The sequence below is a fragment of the Oenanthe melanoleuca genome, chromosome 10 (assembly GCF_029582105.1).
Source record: "Oenanthe melanoleuca isolate GR-GAL-2019-014 chromosome 10, OMel1.0, whole genome shotgun sequence".
NCBI classification, from domain to species: Eukaryota; Metazoa; Chordata; class Aves; order Passeriformes; family Muscicapidae; genus Oenanthe; species Oenanthe melanoleuca.
The window spans coordinates 19,418,465-19,437,925 of record NC_079344.1 but is presented as its reverse complement, the minus strand read 5'-3'; the positions used below and the strand labels follow the sequence as shown (position 1 = coordinate 19,437,925).

Below are 19,461 nucleotides of genomic sequence, written 5' to 3'. Positions count from 1 at the left end.
TCAGGCAAAGATATGGGAATTAGGAATAACAGTTCCTTACTGGGAAAATTAAAATAGAACTACAGTATTACAAAAAACCAATCCCAACTCTGACAGAGTCAGAATACGACCTGACACACTGTCAGTCAGGGTGTTGGTAGCAGTCCAATCAAATGGTGGCTACAGTCCCCCTGCAGTGGCAGGTGTGGTTCAGCTGAAGCAGTGCTCCTGTAGCCTTCCTCCAAAAGTCCAGGGATGATGTAGAAAGGTCCAGCTTCTCCTCTGGAATCCAATGGAAAGAAGGTAACTTTCTGTCTGACAGCTCCATTTTTATCTAGGTAGGAAAGGCTTGGTTCCTCCCCCTGGCTGGAGCATCTCCCAATGGGATGATATAATTTTATCAGTCATACAATGGGACTTAATGAGCCATCAGCAGATGATATCTTCCTGGAGAGAGGATGGGTTGTGGAAAAGATAAAGATGATTGCCCCATCTTGTCTTAAAGATGGACCATTAGCAGATAGTATGGGCCACGGAGATAAGGAATCACTACCCCACCCGGTTTTAACAGATGGTGATAAAATACACATTTCTGGCCACATCAACCCAACACAGTAACAAAGGCTGCACCTTGAGTGCTGTGTCTAGTTCTTGGCGCCACAGTTTAGGGAGGATGTTGAGATGCTTGAGCGCATCCAGAGGAGGGCAACAAGGTTGGTGATGGGCTTGGAACACAAACCCTATGAGGAATCACTGAGGGAGCTGGGGTTGTTCAGCCTGGAGAAAAGGAGGCTCAGGGGAGATCTCATCACTCCCTACAACTCCCTGAAAGGTGGGTCTACTCAGGTGGGGGTTGGGCTCCTCTCTCAGGCAACCACTGACAGAACAAGAGGACAGTCTTAAGCTGCACCAGGGAAGTTTAGGTTAGATATTAGAGGAAAATTCTTCACTGAAAGAGTGATTGGGCAATGGAACTGCCTGCCCAGGGAGGTGATGGAGTCACAGTCCCTGGCTGTGACTTTAAAAAATGACTTGACGTGGCACTCAGTGCCATGGTTTAGTTGATGGGGAGGCGTTAGGTCATAGGTTGGACTTGATGATCTCAAAGGTCTTTTCCAGCCTAGTTTATTCTGTGATTCTGTGATTCTGTGATTCTGTGGTTCTGTTCTGATGTGAGCAGTGCCAAAGGTTGGAGGAGATGCTGATACTGCATTTCTTTAAAAAGCGTTTTAACAAACATCCGGACAAATGACCATAACAAGCAGACAATGGAGCCCCTTGCATACTGTACACAGAAAGTGAAGAGGGTCAGCTGGATCCAAAAGAAGCAATTATCTCACTATCTGCAGTAACTAAAATAATTCTGGGTCATAGGGCCATCTTGTGGGGTCTCACCAACTCCCCAGTTTAGGAGGCGGGTGGATGTTGGGGGCACTGTTGGCAATGGGGCCCAGTGAGAGTGTCTGGACGCAAGGCTCAAATACAAACCCATAAGCAAAAAGTTTAACTTCAGAGCTGTCTGAGGAAGGGCACAGCATTGACAGACAGATGTAGCACAGCTGTGTCAGAAACCATAAGAGTGCTTGAGGAGTCTTGGGTGCCAGGCAGTTTGCACGAGGGACAGCAGACAGCCTTGAAATTGAGCCCTACTTTCACATTTGAACTGTGCTGGAATATAAACCTTGACATCCGTGATTGAAATGCTAGTGTATGCTGCCATTTAGTCCAACCTCTTGGAGTTTTATGGTGTAGGTGTTGTTCAGAGTTGCAGTATTTGTTGCCTTCTCTTTGACACAGATTCACTTAGAAAGGATACTCTATTGTTAAACTGGCTGTTTCCAAATTATGGAATTTTATGATTTGTATCTCAAGCAAGTTCCTTGTTCCTTTGACATGATCTTCCTTCAAGCCTTTCCGTCTTACAAAACAACATTTCTAAGTTACTGTGAAATTCAGGAAATTGTCCAGTATCTTTGCTTATATCACATCTGAATGTGCCTCCTGAGGTGCAGTACATAATGGTAGATATTTTCCTGCTCTGTTTTTATTTTAGTTTTGCCTCATTTTCATTACCTCTTCAAGTTTTCAAGGTAAGAGCTGCTTTTTAAAAAACTATTCCATACTACAGATGATGCACAAAGTCAAGATACTGATCCCTGGTCATTGCAAGCTAGACTTAGAGCAGGAATTCATAAATCCAGTGCTCTGCCCTCTAAATTATTCTACCTCTTGAAATTTCCTATATGTTAGGAATTTCCCATCTGCCCTCCCCTTATGGAAGAAGTCTCTGCTGTGGCAGAGTAGCCCGATGAAGCCATATCAAGAGTTCTTGCATGTTCTGAAGAAGATGCTAAATGAGCTGGGAACTGGCCGACTGAGCAGAGGAGCACTCCAGGATTTCCTGTAAGAGAAGGTCAGGCACTGCTGTGTGACAATTTGCCCAAATTCAAATCAATTTCCCCACTTTATTTTTTTCTGTTCAAACTAATATTCAGATTTAGTGCTTCTCTTCCCTGAAGTCAGCTCTGAAACAGATTTACAGGAGCACATAAGATCACAACAGGCACAGACCTAAAGCTCCCTCTGTATTGATTTAGTTCAGTGCATGTCTTCAGAAGGATTAATTTCTCTTGCATTTCTGGACTGAAGTTAACCTATTACAGAAAAGCACAACTGTAAAGCAACTTGATTTCACATCCCAGCTGTTGGGAAAACCCAACTTTTGTTTAAATAGAACACTAAACTATGATGCTTAGAATAGGTTAGACAGCACCCATAAAAGAAGCAGACTGAATGCTGTATTTACAGTGTCTATGACAATAACCAGTTAGAAATATTGCTAATCTTGGCATGCAGGTGAATCCAAAGCAGAAATATATTGCCAGCTAATTTCAAGGCACTACATTAGGCTTCTGAGAAAAAGACCTGCTCAGTATCTGCTTAGCTGCATATGGGGAATGTATGTAGCGAATTGCAAACTGACTATGTACAAAGGTAATGAAGTTTTTTTGTGCTAATAGATAATATTATTTAACAGACGTTCTCAGTCACAGAGATGAGGTGAATTTGCTGCTTTGGCCTATAGGGCTTGGTCATCGCATACTCTGCACGGGCATGGCTCATTCTGTGGATGAGGGCAGGAGTCACCTCAGGTGTGAGTGTGCTCCTGGGGCTCACACAAGGGAGTGGGCTGTGGTGTCCATTGGGATGTCTATGAATCATGTGCAAGAAGATCTGTTATCTAAAATAGGCTCCAACACATTTCCTTGTCACCAACAGGATGGTGACCCTGCCACCACACGACAAGCACAAATGGTATCTTTTGTTAGGAAAGGTTACCTAGGAAAGTTGCATGAAATAAGAATTTCAAAGGCAAAATGTTTTTTGTGGTCACTGCTGTGACTAATAGGGCAGTAATTACTGTTTCTAAGTAGTAATTTAGAAACAAGCTGAGGATTTGCCTATATGGGGGAGATGAGAATGGATCCTTGCAAGGTGGCAACAGCCCAGAACAAATTTCCAGCAGAAGTTTCCAGCAAACCTAAAATGTGCACTCATGGTGTGCTCAGGTGGGCTTTATATAACAACTAAATAATAGGTATATGCTTGTAAGTCACTATATTTGTCCTGTCTACACACAGTGAAAAGCCCAAAAGCATTGTTAAAAAAAGGCTCAAGCAAACAAGTCACGAAATAGAGTACAGCAAAGTGAGGCACTCCACTAAAGATGGAACACAGCTTTCTCCTCAATGCTTTGCACCCCTGGATCCTGCCAGAAATACTCCTCAGAATAACAGGATCATTTTTGTTGCCGGCCTTTGCTGTCTGCTTCACTCACCACACATGGTCATGGTGCTGGCTCGAGCTAGGAGCAGCCAGACTAAAGCCTTGCTGCAGAGAAGCCAGTGGCATTGCACTGGCCTTGGCTGGGTTCTGAGTTGGCAGGCCAGAAGGGTGAGCGGGGCAGGGTACCGGCAGTCCCCATGCTGACTGTTGCTTTCTCACTCTGGGAATTACTTCCTTCTGCTTCATTTCTCTCTGTAAATATCTGTAGGTGCTGCATACTTTCCACATTCAGCCAGCCAGACCTGTAAGGCAATATGAAGTAAGGAAGTGTGGAAAAATGGCCACTTTCCTCCTTCCAGTTGTGCCCTTTGCTCTGAGCATTGAGGTTCACTGCAGTTGCTGCTGCACAGGATGCAGAAGACCCTTGTCACTACTCCACCAGCTCCATGAACATAGGAGGGCTGGCTAGAGTTCAACCAGATGTCCTTCCACTTCTCTTGGAGTGAATGTGTCACTGAGGGAGATTATGTGCTCATTAACTGCTATGCAACTCTAGTTTTTCTATTAAAAAAAAAACCCAAATAACAAAGGCAAGTCTGCTTGTGACTGGAAGGGAAAAAAAAAACAAAAAAAAAAACAAAAAAAAAAACAAACCAAAAATGTAAGAAAGAAAAACAAACTGAAAAACTCACTTTACAGCTTTTTCCAAAGTATCTTTAAATTGTCTGGAGTGACTCACTGACTCTACTACACATCAAGAGATTTAAAGGTATATTTTAAAATAAAATTAGAGAGATGAATATTAATTCTGCTTCAGCCTCAGCTCCAAATGTATTTATGGCTTAGTATTCTGGGTTGAGCCTGTTCTAAATCAACAGGAGAACCTATGCTTAAGAAACTACAGGATGATTAAAATAGCCATCTCCTTCTGTGGAGCTTCATGTAGAAACTCAAGGGAGGCTGTGCTCTAAGTACTTTTTTATTATCTTTGGAGACATAAAAAGCTTGCTTGGTTTGTTTAGCTGGTAAACACTTTGCCAGTCATATGTTGGCTTTAAAAGCCACCGTGAAAGAAGTCAGTGTTGTAGTTTTCCAGAAATGTAAATCCTTCATAGTGACTGCAAAAGCCACGGAGTTAGAAGTGGAGAGAGAGAGAGAAAGATCAGCCAGTTTTTTGCATGAGGGGCTGAAAAAGTTTTAAATTAAATGTATTCTGCTTACTTTTTAATAATATGTCCCCAAAATATTTCAAGATATTGGTTGTCATCCAGGAATGCTCCCCATCTGCTGGCCTGTGCTCCCTTTGGATAGGCAGTGCGCCAGTGGTGCAGCTGCTGGTTTGAAACCACCCCACAAGGGACTTTTTCAGGCAGCCCTGGAACATGGAATTGTTGGAGTTGTCCCACCAGCTTGTTTGCTGCAGCAGTCTTGCGTCCAGAGCTGCAATGTGATATTTCATGCACACTGATAACCATGTTATCATAGCAAATAGGATCAAAGGGACCAGCACAGCCCAGCCTATAGAGTGGGAACATTCCTGAACAGTCTCTCCTATAACAGAACCAAGAAATGCTGCAGCTGTTTGCTTACAGAGGTGAATGGGAATGACTTCTTCACTGACAGGCAACGCATTAAGAGTTTTTCCACGTTATCTGCATTTCCACGTTTTCCACAAATCTGTCCAGATGATGGCAAGTCAGATGGACTCTTTAATTTCACTTCTCATTTCAGACCTTCGTGATGCATCTTCACAACGCCTGACAACTTGTAGTCAGCTGAGTAAATATAATCTCAAACTACTGAAATGTTTCTAGGTGTCTCTGACAACAGAATAATTTGTAAACACTGCAAGCAGCATGTGCCAGCAACAGATAAAAAAGGTACACAGTGCACATGCTTGGAGGAAGAAGTTTGCAGGCAGTCCTGTGCTCCTTGTACATAATACCTTGTGGTTTAATGTTGTTAATGCTTATACAGAACCATCAACAGTACTTGCTGCTTTTCCCACGACAAGGTGATGGAAAGTTCTCTGTAGGGGCAGCCAGGGGTGACTCTGGGCATTGGAGCTGCCTGGAACAGCAGCCTGCTGGCAGCACAAGTGCAGTGCCCCAACCCCAGCCAGCCAGGCTGGTTCTGGCTATGGTGGTGCTCAAGCAGGAGGAGCTTTATTTTTAGAGGCCATATAGGAAATGGAAATAGATTTGTTAATGAGACAACATGCCAGCAGAAATGTGCTTGTGGTATTTAACACGCTCTACTGTAGTTTCATACAGAGCTAAGCTTCTGTGCACTGCGGATGGCATAGAACTCACAGAACTGCTTGGCCAACTTCAGTTGAGGTTTTATTAAGCTGAGATCTTGTGTTACAACTTACCTATATTCTGATGCTTTCTATTGATATTTTGCCTGTCAGCATCTGCTTCAGTTGCATCTGCACTGAGAAAAGGACTCACTTCCTTGAGCTGGGCTTCAGTGGTCTCCATCACTATTGCCATCATACCTGGATGTTTCCTTTGGGAAATTAGAGGTGAAAGCCCAATCTGTCAAGTTGCTACTGGGTCTGGATTGGCATGTAGTATGTTCAGAGTGTTCACTGTGAGAGGCTGTGTGGGCCTGAGTTGTCATTTGGGGTTAAACCCAGTGCTCAGAGCAAAAGGCGCACTCATTTCAGCTGAGTGTTCAGGGCATTGGCCAATCTCACTCATTCTGAATGAGAAGAAATATGCCATGGGAGATGATATTCTTTCTGTCTTTATGCATTTTATCTAGAAGTGGAAGATGGATGCATATCCATAGAGATAGGAAAAGTCCAATGTGTGTGGTCTGAACAGACCTGGCCTCTTTTCACAGCTGTAGTTGAGAAGGACATTAGTCTTCAAACAAGCAAAGAATCTACTTTGTAAAGAAATTGGCTTAAATCATTTGCCAGGGGATATGCAAGAACTGTCTGGCAAAGACTGAACTATAGTCCTTCAGGCCAGCATTCATTCCACTTGTACAGCATCATCCCCTCTTCATTCCACGCTCTCCAATTTCCACAGCAAATGTGCAAGTCAGCTAAGGCAACAATCTGCTTCACTTGATCCACTGAGAGATGTTCATCTAGTGTCTTTAAAGGAAGCCAAGAGCACAAGGAAAAATGCTGCTACTGCATCATTAGACCATGGCAGGCAATGTTTTCAAATATTTAACACCACCAATTTTATTTCTGAGGAATACAGCAGAACAAAAGAACACTCCATGCAAACTTCCCTGCTCCCACTGTAAATTCTTAGTGTATATTCAAGATATCAATTGAAGACCAAATTCTAAGCTCAAGTGCTCTCAGGTGGAGCCTACAGGCATAGATGGATGATTACACAGATCCCAGAAGAGGATGTTATATGATATATCTCTGTTGTAGTAGAGATGATGATGTGCTATATTAAATAGAAATTTCTAATATATGGTGCTAAACCACAAGCTCCTGTTCTGCACTGACTGCACCCATTATGAGTATACTGGTAGGATTTATACTAGCTACCATCTAAAGTACCCTCATCCAAGGAAGGATGGGAGCAACAGGTCAGACTCTGGCTCCAAATCAAGTGATTCGTACTGAAGAAATCTTAATGAAAAAGATAACCAAAAAGGAAAATTATACCCAGAGCTCCTACTCCAGTTTTCCTCTGCATTCAACATGCAGACCTCACTGCAAGCCACTTAAAGCTATCCTTGTTGTAAGCAAAGCTTTTGAGATCTGAGTGCTGAGAATTGCATTAGAGATCAACTATTTTTCAGCAGGCAAAGAGACTGCATTACAATCATGCTTATACTGGCCCTTATGCATCCTCACATACATGATAACTGCTATGCATCATGACTGCCTCACAGATAAAATCATCCTTACTTAAGTACTTGGCAGCAAGAGATAAAAAATTTACAGGCTACCACAGTTGCTGTGGGCAGGGCAACTAAAACAAAGAAATGAGCACATTTTGCACAGAATTATACTGTTCAAAGATTCAATGAATGGGTGTCAACCCCTAAATGAAAAAAGAAAGAAAACTCCATTATTATCTAGCAAGGGAACAAGGCATAAAGTCAGTAATAGCAGTGCTAAAGTGAAAGTAGACAACCAAAAGCATATTAACATGTTTATTTCACCGTATTTAATCTTGTTAATACATTGTTTTCTTACTTTGAAAGACTAACAATACTTCTTACATAATCCACACAGAGATAAGAATGGACTGTTTAGGTTAAACTCTGGTTTATACTGCTTGGAGAAGGCCAAGTGATGCTGGAACAAGGGGAAAGTGAGAAAAGCAGATCTGATTGAGGTTTCTCACTCATTGTTTGTATGTAAGGATGGCTGGGGAACAGCACGAGCATTATATGTATGCATTGGTCAGAAAAGACAGCAACTGCAGTCAAACTGCTGCTTTAATTTAATGTATTGGCTTCATTATACGTTGTGGCAGAGGGTGCAGATGAGACAAAAGGGCGCGTTGGCTAATGTAAAGCATGCTAACATGACCACCTTTTTAAAAGCTTCCTAAATTGGTACCAGTAATTCTTAGATGTATATCGAGGCTTGTATGTTTTATGAAGCAAATTAAAATATTATTTTCCCAGTTAATTTTTTCTCTATCTGTATTTGCTTGTTAGAAAATTACATACATATATGTTTTTTGTATAACCTGTAAAGTATATGATGAGAATGTTACTTAACTATTAGATCAAATATTACAAGTTTGAAGGATGTAAGGAAGATCTATGGGTTTGTATCAAGGTAACATTTGCAGCCATTTAATTCAAGTTTGGTATCTATGACCTAATGCTGCTTCTAGTTACACAGCTAGAAATTCAAACTAATTCCATGGAGTGTAGTCAAAGTAGTTTCTGATGCTGTGAAGAATTACGTTTTTCATGCTCTGAATTTTTCCCCCTTGTGCAAACAGGGTGAAAAAGAACAAAGGGTAAAGAATGGCATTCTGCCAAGGAGATTAGTGACCACCTTTGATATGAATATTTAAAGTATCTCATCTGAAAAATCCATACAGAATGTCCGTTTCTAAAATATACTTCCATGAAATAGTGCAATGCCACATAAAATACATTGAGATAGATGCTTTCCATGTCTACACAAAGGTCACAAAACCAGTGGCAAAATCCTGTTTCTCACATTAGTTATGGTAAGAGAAAAGGTCTAAAACTCCCAATATGCAGTGGTTGTCACAGCTCCTTAGACTAAAAACATCTGCACTTCTATGATCCATCTGAAAAGGAACTGCATATTGGTATTGCAAATTGCTGAGCGATAAAACTGTTATTTCTGCATCGTCTGGCAAAGCTGTAACACAACATCTGTACTTTTATTACCACTTAAAGGTCACAGTCATAAAGTAGGAAATGGAGTAGCAAGTCAAATTTGAGGCCAGGTAACAGGACCGGGAGCTGCCGGAGCGGGGCCGGAGGAGGCCACCAAGGTGATCAGAGGCGTGGAGCAGCTCTACCGTGAGGAAAGGCTGCGGGAATTGGGATTGTTCAGCCAAGCTTCAAGGTGACCTACCTGCGGCCTTCCAGCACCTGAAGGGACCTTGCAGGAAAGATGGGGCATGGCAGAGCATGAAGTGATGGATGGCAAGTGGGAATGGGTTCACAGTGAAAGAGAGCAGGTATTAGGATAGATTAGCTATTAGGATATTCTTTACTGTGTGGGTGGTGAAGCACTGTGACGGCTTGCCTCAAGAAGCTGAGGATGCTCGATCCCCGAAGTGTTGAAGACCAGGATGGCAGGGGCATTGCCTGAAGCAATGGTTCTGGAATTGCCTGGAGCAGTTGCGCTGTAGTAAAGGCAGGGCTGGGGCAGGTGCTTTCCCAGCCCTCGCCCCCTCAGCACTCCCCAGGCCCCTCAGGTCGCTGCCCGCCGGGCTGGGCCCTGGGGCGGCCGGCTGCCCGCAAAGCCCGGCAGCCGGTGTGAAGCACGCGGAGCGGACGGGAAGGGAGGGAGAGCGGGAGGCTGCCCGCAAAGCCCGGCCCGGCCGCCCGCTGGAGCGGAGTGGGAGGCCGTCCTTAAAGATGGCTGTTGTGCGCGGGGCGCCGCCGCTGTAGCGCCGCGAGGAGCCGCCCGCCCGCCCCGCTTCGCTCCGCCGCGCCCGCCATGGAGTGCCCGCACCTCGGCTCCAGTGTCTGCATCGCGCCTGACTCGGCCAAGTTCCCGCAGGGCTCGCCCTCCTCCTGGTGCTGCAGCGGTGAGTGCGGCCTGCGCTGCGCGGCCCTCCCGGCCCGAGGTGGCCCGGCCGTTCCTTTGTCCTCGCTGCCCGGCGGCGGGAGGGTGCCCCGCGGGCGGGGGAGGGCCCGGGGGCGCGGGGGAGGGCGGCTGCCCCGGCCCCCACCCGCCGGGGCCGTGTGGCGGGACCTCTGAGGGGGGCTGCGCCTTCCAGCCGCCACTGCGCCCGCGGGGGAGCCGCGTGTCGCGGCGGAGCGGCGGCTGCTCTCCTGGCTCCGGCCCTGCCCCGGGCTCCCGGCGCAGCGCTGTCTGGCCCAGGGCGGGCGGCGGACTTTGTCCCGGGGCGGCCGGCGCCCCCCTCTACGCTCTGCGGACCTGTGCGGGGCCGCGCTCCGCGCTCCTTTTGTCTGCCGGAGGAGCTGCATGCTCGGCTCTGCCCCGGGTCCGCGGCTGAGGGGAGATGAGCCGCTGGCAGCTGTAGGGTCAGTATGTTCTTCTGGTCGGCCTGAGATTATTTTCCTTTTGTTTTTAACATACATTCTTCGAAAGGACTTTAGAGAGCGTAGTTTTAATAAGACTCCTGCGGCTGAAGGCGTCGCTTGGGATCCCCCTTCAGGCCAAGGAGCATCTCGGTGGAGGTAGTTTGTGGGGGTTTGGGAGTCACGCTCACCTGCCTGTGAGTCGGTAGGAATGTAGAGGTCGTCTTTTTTTAGTTCTTTGCTCTTTGATTTAATAATCCAAATAGTCTGTCCTCACTGTTGTCCGTCACGTGATCTTGCTTGTTCAGGGGCATTCCCTTTAAACGTGTGGTGCGCCAGGTGTTTTAAATGTAGCTTTGTACGCAGCTAACCCGCGATGTTTGTGGTTTTTTTGTTTGTTTGCTGTAGCTGTAGTCGGTTGTAGTCGCAACGAAAGAAGACACAAGCACCTCGGTTTAATAGGGGAGGTAGGCCCCGCTTAGAGCAGCAGTGGGATTTGTGCCTGTAGCACCGGAGAGAAAGAGAGAAAACCACCTTTGGGAATGAGCGGCTGGAGACCGCTCAAGGTCTGCATGTGTTCTAAGGTGTTCCTTTTTATTTTTCAAAGGAGAGGTGGTTCTCCTTAGTCTCTTTTGCCTTCGTGTGGGAAGGCTGCTGCTTGCTTAACTTCTTCCCTGATTGCAGTTTCCGGGAACCAAGGTGTGGTAGTGTTTCTGCTTCCTTTTGCAGAACCAGTTGTTTTTCTCTGTAATCCTTTTGATTTAGAGCGTGTACACTTTACAGTGAAGTCATGTGGAGAAATGATTAGAAGCAAAGGAGAAGTACGGGAAAAATTGTTGTTCTAATGTTTTTTTACCGAAAAAAAATATTGACAAGTAGTTTAACTCTGTAAGTCCATCTGTTATCTTCAGAATATCAAGGGTAAGCAAAGTTGGCAACAAGAGGCATATGGCAGAAAGGAACTACTCTTCAGAGAACTTAAAAAAGATAAAAGTACCAAAACTAAAAATACATGCTGAGCTATTAATATAACTTCCTAGCTTAAAATAATAGCCAGTTTATGGCTACCCTCTTACGCATTCTGCTTCTGAACAAAGAAGTTCAGCAGTTAGAACAAATTTTTATTCGTTTTTCAGAGGAATTCTCACAAACGAGCACTTACAGGGCGAGCCAGCTGCTAGTCAAATCACCCGATTTATTTTACAGCACTGAGGCAGGAGGAAGGTGTGATGGCTCTTTGGGAACTGAATAATAATGTTGGCACCGTTTTCTAGGGGAGTTTTTTTGTTTGTAATGCTTTTTAAGAAAATAAAAGTAAGTCACACAGTGTTCACATAGGTAACTGTAGAAGTCTTAACAAGTGGCTAGAGAAAAAAACTAGGTACGTTGAACTTAAAACAGTCCAGTGAACAAAGAGCAGGCTCTTACTAATCTAAAGCAAATTAAATTGTGGACTTTTTTAAAATAAATGTTGCATTTCTGCTAGTTTAGTAAAGCTATAGTGCCTCAGTTCTCACTTCCAGCTAGTAATATGTGATTATTATTACATTAACTCTCTAATAATATATAGAGTACTGTCTTCTTGTTGTTTGTACTCATTTTTACTGGCATTAAGTTTTTTTAAGATATGTAATACTGATTTATGTCAAGTCACAGTAGATACTATGTCTTATTTGCTGAGTTTGATGTAACTCTGTAATATAAAATTAAACAGAAAATGCTGCATGTAAATGAATACCTTGTCAACATTTAATGCATTTCCTATTACTTTTAATGCCGTTTTCTAAGATTTTTAGGTTTTAGTTCTGTTTGGTGGTGGTGTCCCAGTTGTAGAAAAATATTTGGAAGGCAGTTTTCTGCAGTCTGTAATTACAGGGCATCTCTCATCAAGTACATTGTCTTAAACTAACTCAGAACTTGTCAGTCCTGTTCGTAGTTGCTGCTGACCTTTCCAGAAAAGGATTGTGATCCAGGAAACTTTCTGGCAGCCACATGTGCCAGTGATAGCAAAATGTTTCAGAATAGGTCGGAGAGTGAGTTTTAGTTCAGACTGCCAGTGACTGTTTTTATTATTATCTGATGTACTAGAGATTTGTGGAGCTGTAGTTGTCATACTGAGTCATGTACACTGGTTAAGTATCTTTTTCTTGTCTCCTCACAAGAACTCTTGATTTCAACAATAACTTCACAAGTTAATAGAGCGGCACTTTTGAATATTGTTACTTGATCTTGAATACTGTGTGACTGTTGTGGTGGAGGGGTGTTGACTTTGGTGCTGGTATTTGGAAGCCAGCATTACTCAGGGATATCTGGGGTTATTCTGAACAAACTGAACTTACTAAATATTTTAGTAACTTTAATACTCACAAAAAAACTCGTTAACTCAGCATGTGGATTTCCACCATAATCACTGCTCACTAGACCTCAAACAGCTTGAATACGAAGGTAGCGAGTTGGTTAGAGGAGCATGTGCATCAGCCTGAGCTGCTCGCTTGGCCTAAATGAGCTTTCCTTGAAAGCTTCCTGCCAGAGTTGCTTTGGAGGTCTTGTGGTGAAGGAAGGTTCTTTAAAAAGCCCTGAGAGGAAGCATTGACAGTAAGGGTGGGATCCAAATATCAGTGGGTTTGCTCTCAGTTAATGAGTAATGCAGTATGCTCATTTTTAACTGTCTCTCCATCTTCTGTTGTGTTCCTGTTTCGTAGTTTGAAAGTCAGAGAGGTTAATGTTCCCCATTAAGAAAGTGGTGTGCTTTCCTCTGGGTATTTAGTCCAGTCAGACCTGCTCTGTACATTAAGCAGAGCAGAAAGCAGCATGTATTTGCTTTGACAAGCCTCAAGATTATCAAGAGAGCACAGAATGTTTTGGGGTTTTTTGCAGATCAATAGGCAGTTTGTTGTTGTTGTAATTGGGCATTTAGGAGGAGATATATATGTAAAGTAGAAATGGTATAGAAACGGAAAGTGGCTTTTAATCAGTGCTGTCATGTGAAATAATGTGGGCAAATATCTGCTAATTCCAATTGGGGTGCAGTCTTTCCACACACTTTTATTTCTGAAACTTGTGCTGGAGTTGGAAGCAGAGTAGCTGGAGGCATTGGCAGTACTGTGTCACAGACTGAAGCTGTTGTACCATGTGCCACACCTTCAGCACTGTTGTGCAAATCACATAATTATGAAAAGTGCTCTGGAACAGCTCAGATGTGATATTTCTCAACAGCTTTTCATAAACTCATCAAACCACAGGGAGCCCTGCCTCACCTAAGGGAGATTGCAATCTTCTAAGCACACCTGTGGAAGTCTGGAGAGGTTTTCCAACTTTTTTTCTGTGTGGTTGAGGATTCATTAATTGTTCTCACTGGGCTTATTGGTTGTTCAGTGTAGAATTTGAAGTTCTGTCTTTGGAAGAACAACTGCAGGCTGAGAGGATTGCGTCTGCTGAAGTAGAGATCCTATGATTTTTTTGTTTTTGTTTTTAAAGGGGAATTGTGCTTTTGAAGGATGCTGAAAACTTGCTTTTCAGATCACTCTTGGTTGAATACTTTTTTTTGCCCTTAAATAATATAATTTTATTAGGTATTGAAGAGCAGTTCTAGCTGTAGACTGGTGTTTCCTGTAAAAGCTGAATATATGTGCCTGGCATCAGTTTTTTGCATTCTGATTTCTATTGTATAAGAGTTGTAATTGCACCAGTGGTCAGAAACATACGTTGTGGGATTTGGAAATGACACTGGGAATATGAAAGACAGGAGAGCCAGCATGAGCAAGCTGTTTGAGGTCTAGTGAGCAGTGATTATGGTGGAAATCCACATGCTGAGTTAACGAGTTTTTTTGTGAGTATTAAAGTTACTAAAATATTTAGTAAGTTCAGTTTGTTCAGAATAACCCCAGATATCCCTGAGTACTTGCTTAGATTTGAGACCAAGTGTTTTAGACTGAGTAGAACATGACTGGGTCAGGCTGCTTTTTGATGTTTTTTTGTTTGCTGCTTCCCCACCTGCCCCCCATCAGATTTTGTTTTCTTAGTTAAATTAGTCCCACTTTCTGCTTTCCAGTTCTGCTTTCACTGGGGTAGATAATGCCATTCTGTCACACTGTGATTTTGGCTTCAGACAGTTGCAGTCAGTGCCAAAACCGCTATAGTGTAAAAGCACAGCTACAGACTTTCTCCTTTTCATCCCAGCTGCTTCTTAGCGTTGCTTCTCCATTTCTGTAAGTATTTGCGTCTCTGTCTGCTTTTCCAGTTTTATTACTAGAGGTCCTGATTTCTTCTGGCTTTTCATGATTGTTGTAGTTTAGGAGGAGGGAAAACTTGCTGAAATTGGAGAGGGGTATATTATTCCTAAGAAAACTTCAGTTCTTTGCATGTAAACGCAGGGTAAGATTATGGGCAGTGTGTGGACCTAATGGTCTGTATTTTGTGTGTGAGAATTATTTGTCAATCTACATCTGGAAAACTAATCTGGCCCGGAAATTGCCAGGATAATTCTGAAATTTAAATGACAAAGTAAATCTATAAAACAAATTACCTGTTTTTATTCAGTCACTTTAATGTCAGAGTTGGGTATTCTTTCACCTTTTCATTTCTCTGGGTCACTGCTACACAGGAGTGCTTGTTTGTAACTGTAGGTTTTTTTATCTCCTTAGATTCATTCCCTGGTTATTGTTTTAAGTTAGCTTGTTACATTTGGTTTTTTTTTCAGACTCAGTCTTGTTTTCCTTAAATTTGGTTTGGTTGTTGTTTTTTTCCATTTGAATTGGTTACTGATTTAACCAAGCAGCTACCTTGCCCTGTGAGACAGAGCACACTGCTTTGGAACCAGTTCTATTAGAAAATGCATGTTTATTGAGGTAAGATAAAAGTCTTAATTTCAGATGAGATGGAAAATTCCTTTTAATTTCAAAAAGAAAGGTGAGTCTTTATTTTCAGATGCTTAGTATCTTTAAAAAGTCAGTAAACTTAAATTGATGGTGATAAATATTGTCTAGATTTTCTTTTCAAAATTTTGTTTATATTCTACTCAACAATCATAATCTATCACAAAATTTGAACATTAGACTAGCTTGGGGAAGAAATGCTTCAGAGGAAAGAAGTAGACATTTTATATGTTGCCTTTGAGAAACTAGATATAATCTTACGATGATTTTGAAGATCAACTTTGAACAGCAAATTTTACTAGTGACTGTTCTAAGCATCCAGTGCTTTGAAATGACTCTTCAAAGTGTGGCAGGTGAGGAGATAGGATCGTCTGAGGAATTGTGGAAGCAGGATAAGACACTCGTTGTGTATGGCAGACTCTTTATTTACCTCAGATTAGGGAAAATTTCATTGCAGCTGGTTTCAATGTAAGCAGAATGATTTTCACCTGCCTTTCTCAAGCTCTTCAGGGTATGCAAGTGTTAAAAAAATATCACTGTTTTGTGCTTTGTTTATCTGATCGTGTCAAGGTGCTGAGGCTGACATATTTAGACTTGAATTTTTTTTTTTTTGGCGCATGTGTGTCTGAAGTTGACAGAGTGAAAGTTTCAGACCCAGTGTTCGGAGTAAAATTAAGTTTTGAGCCATTTCTCATTTGATCAGTACCACTCACTTCACTTAGTAACCAGTTCATGCTTTGCTTTCTGTTTTAACTAACATTCCTTATGTAGGTAAAAAGTGATTAAAGGCCGTGTGATTAAAATATTCCATGACGGTTAAAAAGTGTAATTTAATAAAAAATTTGGATCTGAAAAACTAGTAAAGGCTGTTCTGATTTATACTTCGGCATTGTTGGAGGAAATGGATTTTATCATAGAGTGAGTTGGAATTGCTTTATGGTGCCCTTGTTATGGGAGTGTAGTGTAAGATTTTGTCCTTAAAACTTTTCCTCGATTATGACAGGGTGTGTTAAATGGTACTTGACATGATGAGTACACTTGGCATTTAGCAGTCTTACCTGGTATGTCAAAGCAATCCTCTGGGGTTAGCCCCTTTGGAATATCTTGCATAATTTTGGGTCTTGTAAACATAGTTTGAGATTTCTGTGGCAGATTTAATTATGCTGGTGAATCTAATCCCAATACTCCAAAGCAGCCTGGCAGAACAAGGTGGTGCATCTGCAAGTTGGCCTGCCCCTGGTGGTGCAAGCAGACAGCTTTTTACCTGTGGGGCAAGGTGATACACTCAGGTTTGGGGGTGGGGGTCAATGTCCTTATTAATATCAAAAAGGGAAATACTGATTTTTTTCTAGGTAATTCATAGGTGGGAATAGGAGCATCTGCTTGTTTGTGTCAAAATAGATGTATTTCCTCAAAATAGCCTTGATTCTTTTAATTTTGGGGGGTTTTTACCCTTCAGTTCATGCTTTGATTTCCTAATGTTTTCATCCACCGTGGTTTGTTTTTTGGTTTGGTTTTTTGTTTTTTTTTTTGGTCACAGGCATGGTTTAATGTGTCTTTTGCTGGTATTGGGGAAGTAGGAATTCAATAGTGGCAACTACAAACAAACAGATTAGATAACAAGAAAGCAAGAAGACTTCTTTCTGTCTTTCCCCTCTTTTCCCTCCTATTCCCAGCTTGAATATTTTGACCTGCTATTAATTGCTGACTTACTGTTGACTTTGCTGTTTTTCTGGCTGCTGTCTGAAAATGAGCATTTATTTGTCTTCCTCTGACATAAAGATTGACTAACAATTTTTTTTGTGGATGCTACTGCTACAATGAGGAACAATACCTGTTTTTTTCTGTGAAGGCTAAAAGCATTCAATTTTAAAATATATGTATTTAAATTTGTATGTTAATTAGTTATCAAAGTTGCCAAACAACTAAAAAATGTTTTTAGAGTGCAAAGGAGGAATAGAGGCAGTAATTATTGAAGTTTTTCTGTCTGCTTTTCCATCACTGCACTGAGAATAGAGGCAGATAAAAATTGCATTTTTGTAAAATCCTCTTTTCTCCGAGTGGAACTGTGATTCTGTAATCCCAATGCTGAGCTGAAGCCAGTTCGGTTGAGTGTAGGGGAGGGGAATTCCAGGCAGTTTGAAGCTGAGCACGTTGTTCTCTGACATTCTTCAGCCTTAGGAATGTGTTGGACACTTCAGGGACCTACTTATTCTGTGAAAAGTTGTGCTCTTACCCGTGCTTTATATTCTCACTCAGGTGGTGTTTAGTATATCTAAATTGTGTAGGATTTTCCACTGTAAATGGGAGTGGTTCACTGTAATCATCTGTGAAATTTCTTTTATGAGACTGAGCAATGCTTTCATTTAGCATAAGGAGGAGGAAATTACATGTACAGGTACGCATGAACACAAATAGTAGTTCACAAACTATCACTAAGTGGATTGTCTTCTTGCTAAAAACCTGATCTTTCTGATTTTGGCTGATAAAGACAGAGGAAGTAACTTTGGGTTTTTTTGCATAGCTGCAAGCGAGGGTTGTTTGTTTCTTTCTTTAAATGTTCTTTGGAATCTTATTTGAATGTGATTTGAGTAAGGCTACAACTTGATACTGTTGAGACTTTTCTTGATTGTTAAAGAAGGCTTCAAAAATTTTATATGTTTAGTAATGCTTACCAGGAGACTTGCGTCCTTGTGAATTCTCTTGCTTTCATAAAAATGTAATTGGAATTTCCTTAATATTTTCTTAACTTTTACTTTAGTTATGTGTATGTTAGCTCATTTTAAAAGAAAGCATTTTAAATAGTATAATTGAAAACCTTTTCCCCTTTTGTTTGATTTCATTTTGGCTAGAATGCTATTTTTCTAAAATATGCAGTAAAGATGTCTTCCAAATCAATGTAACATATTGTTAAATAGAATAATTTTTTTTTGTAACAGTTAAGAGTTTAGAGCAAATTTAGTGCACATATGAACTTCTTTTAATGGGGCAGAGGGAAGGAGAGAAAGAAAAACTTTGAAATTAAGTTTGAAAACAAATGGGTGTATTTAAAACCTGGACAGTAAAACCAGCTGGCTTCTAAGTGTAGAACTGTTTCTCTAATTTTCAAAGCCTGTAATGTTCCTTTTTCCTGCATTCTTTGTTTAGAACGGGGCTTTTATCTGCTCAGAGCTTAAAAAAATGCTCTTGCAACATTTACTTCCTTTCTTAGTCACCTGACTTTTATTACAGTTATTCACCAGGAATTGGCTGGCCTTAAATGTGGAGCAGATGCTTTTCCCAAATGCAAATATGCTTTAAACATTGCCCACCCGAACAAAAAAACACAGTCAACAACCATGCACATTTAACTCTGTCTTTAACTTCTAAGAACCTATTCCTAGGTTATAAGATAGTGTTAGCATTCTTACTGCACTTCTGGGTATGTTAATGCCTGATCTGTCTTTTCAGTACTTTTGATTCCTCCTGAATGTAAACATACTGTAGGGTCAGGTAATAATATAGCTTGTGTGTACACTTGGAGGAACTGCCTTTTTAAATACACAAATGAATGTCAGAAGCTGGGAGCCTGATCAGTTGTGTTGGTGTATGTGTACTTAGTAGTAAGGAACTTAGATTGCCTGTTACGGATTTTTACATGCTGCTGGTAAAAATACATATGTGCCTTGGAGGATAGCTATATTCTTTAAGGCTTTTTTGTTTCTGTCAATAAAGTGTTTTTTCAGTGCCAGAGTGTTTGATTCTGCACATATCCACATACCCTGCAGTCTTGACTGATGTTCTGTGATGAGGAAGACTTGTATTTTTTGCCTTGAGATGCTGCTTATTGTATTTGCTGGTTTATAACTGAGGTTGTGGGCCTGGAGGAAAGAGTGCACGTGGCTCTCTAATGTTGTGATTTGGTCTGTTAATGTTGGTGGAAATTCCTTGGTTCCAGTCTCAATTTTAACAACTGAGTGTTTCATGTGATGAGTTTTGAATGTAGAGCGCATGCATATTCCTTGCTGTGGAGCCTGCAGCCTTGTGAAAGCTGTAACTTCTGGGCTGGATGAAAGTTTCACTCTGTCTCTTGCTTTGGCTCGCTGTTCCCCTGAAGAAGTACTCATGGGAAGGAGTTGTCAGTCCTCTC

At 41.9% G+C, this 19,461-nt stretch overlaps 2 protein-coding genes across 3 annotated transcripts in view; one reads left to right on the top strand and one right to left on the bottom strand.

Moving 5' to 3' along the window:
* The window catches only part of CA12 (carbonic anhydrase 12), a 31,410-nt gene extending 25,150 nt beyond the window's left edge, over nucleotides 1–6,260 (bottom strand). The window contains exon 1 of the mRNA XM_056500072.1: nucleotides 6,140–6,260. Coding sequence (XP_056356047.1) covers nucleotides 6,140–6,260 — 121 coding nt within the window. The remainder of the gene's footprint in view (nucleotides 1–6,139) is intronic.
* A 1,639-nt stretch (nucleotides 6,261–7,899) lies between these two features.
* Nucleotides 7,900–19,461, top strand: part of USP3 (ubiquitin specific peptidase 3) — a 42,795-nt gene continuing 31,233 nt past the window's right edge. The window contains exon 1 of one of the 2 annotated variants that reach the window (XM_056499776.1): nucleotides 7,900–10,001. In XM_056499776.1, the coding sequence (XP_056355751.1) occupies nucleotides 9,911–10,001 (91 nt within the window). In that variant the 5' untranslated portion in view covers nucleotides 7,900–9,910. The other variant, XM_056499777.1, reaches the window with a different exon arrangement.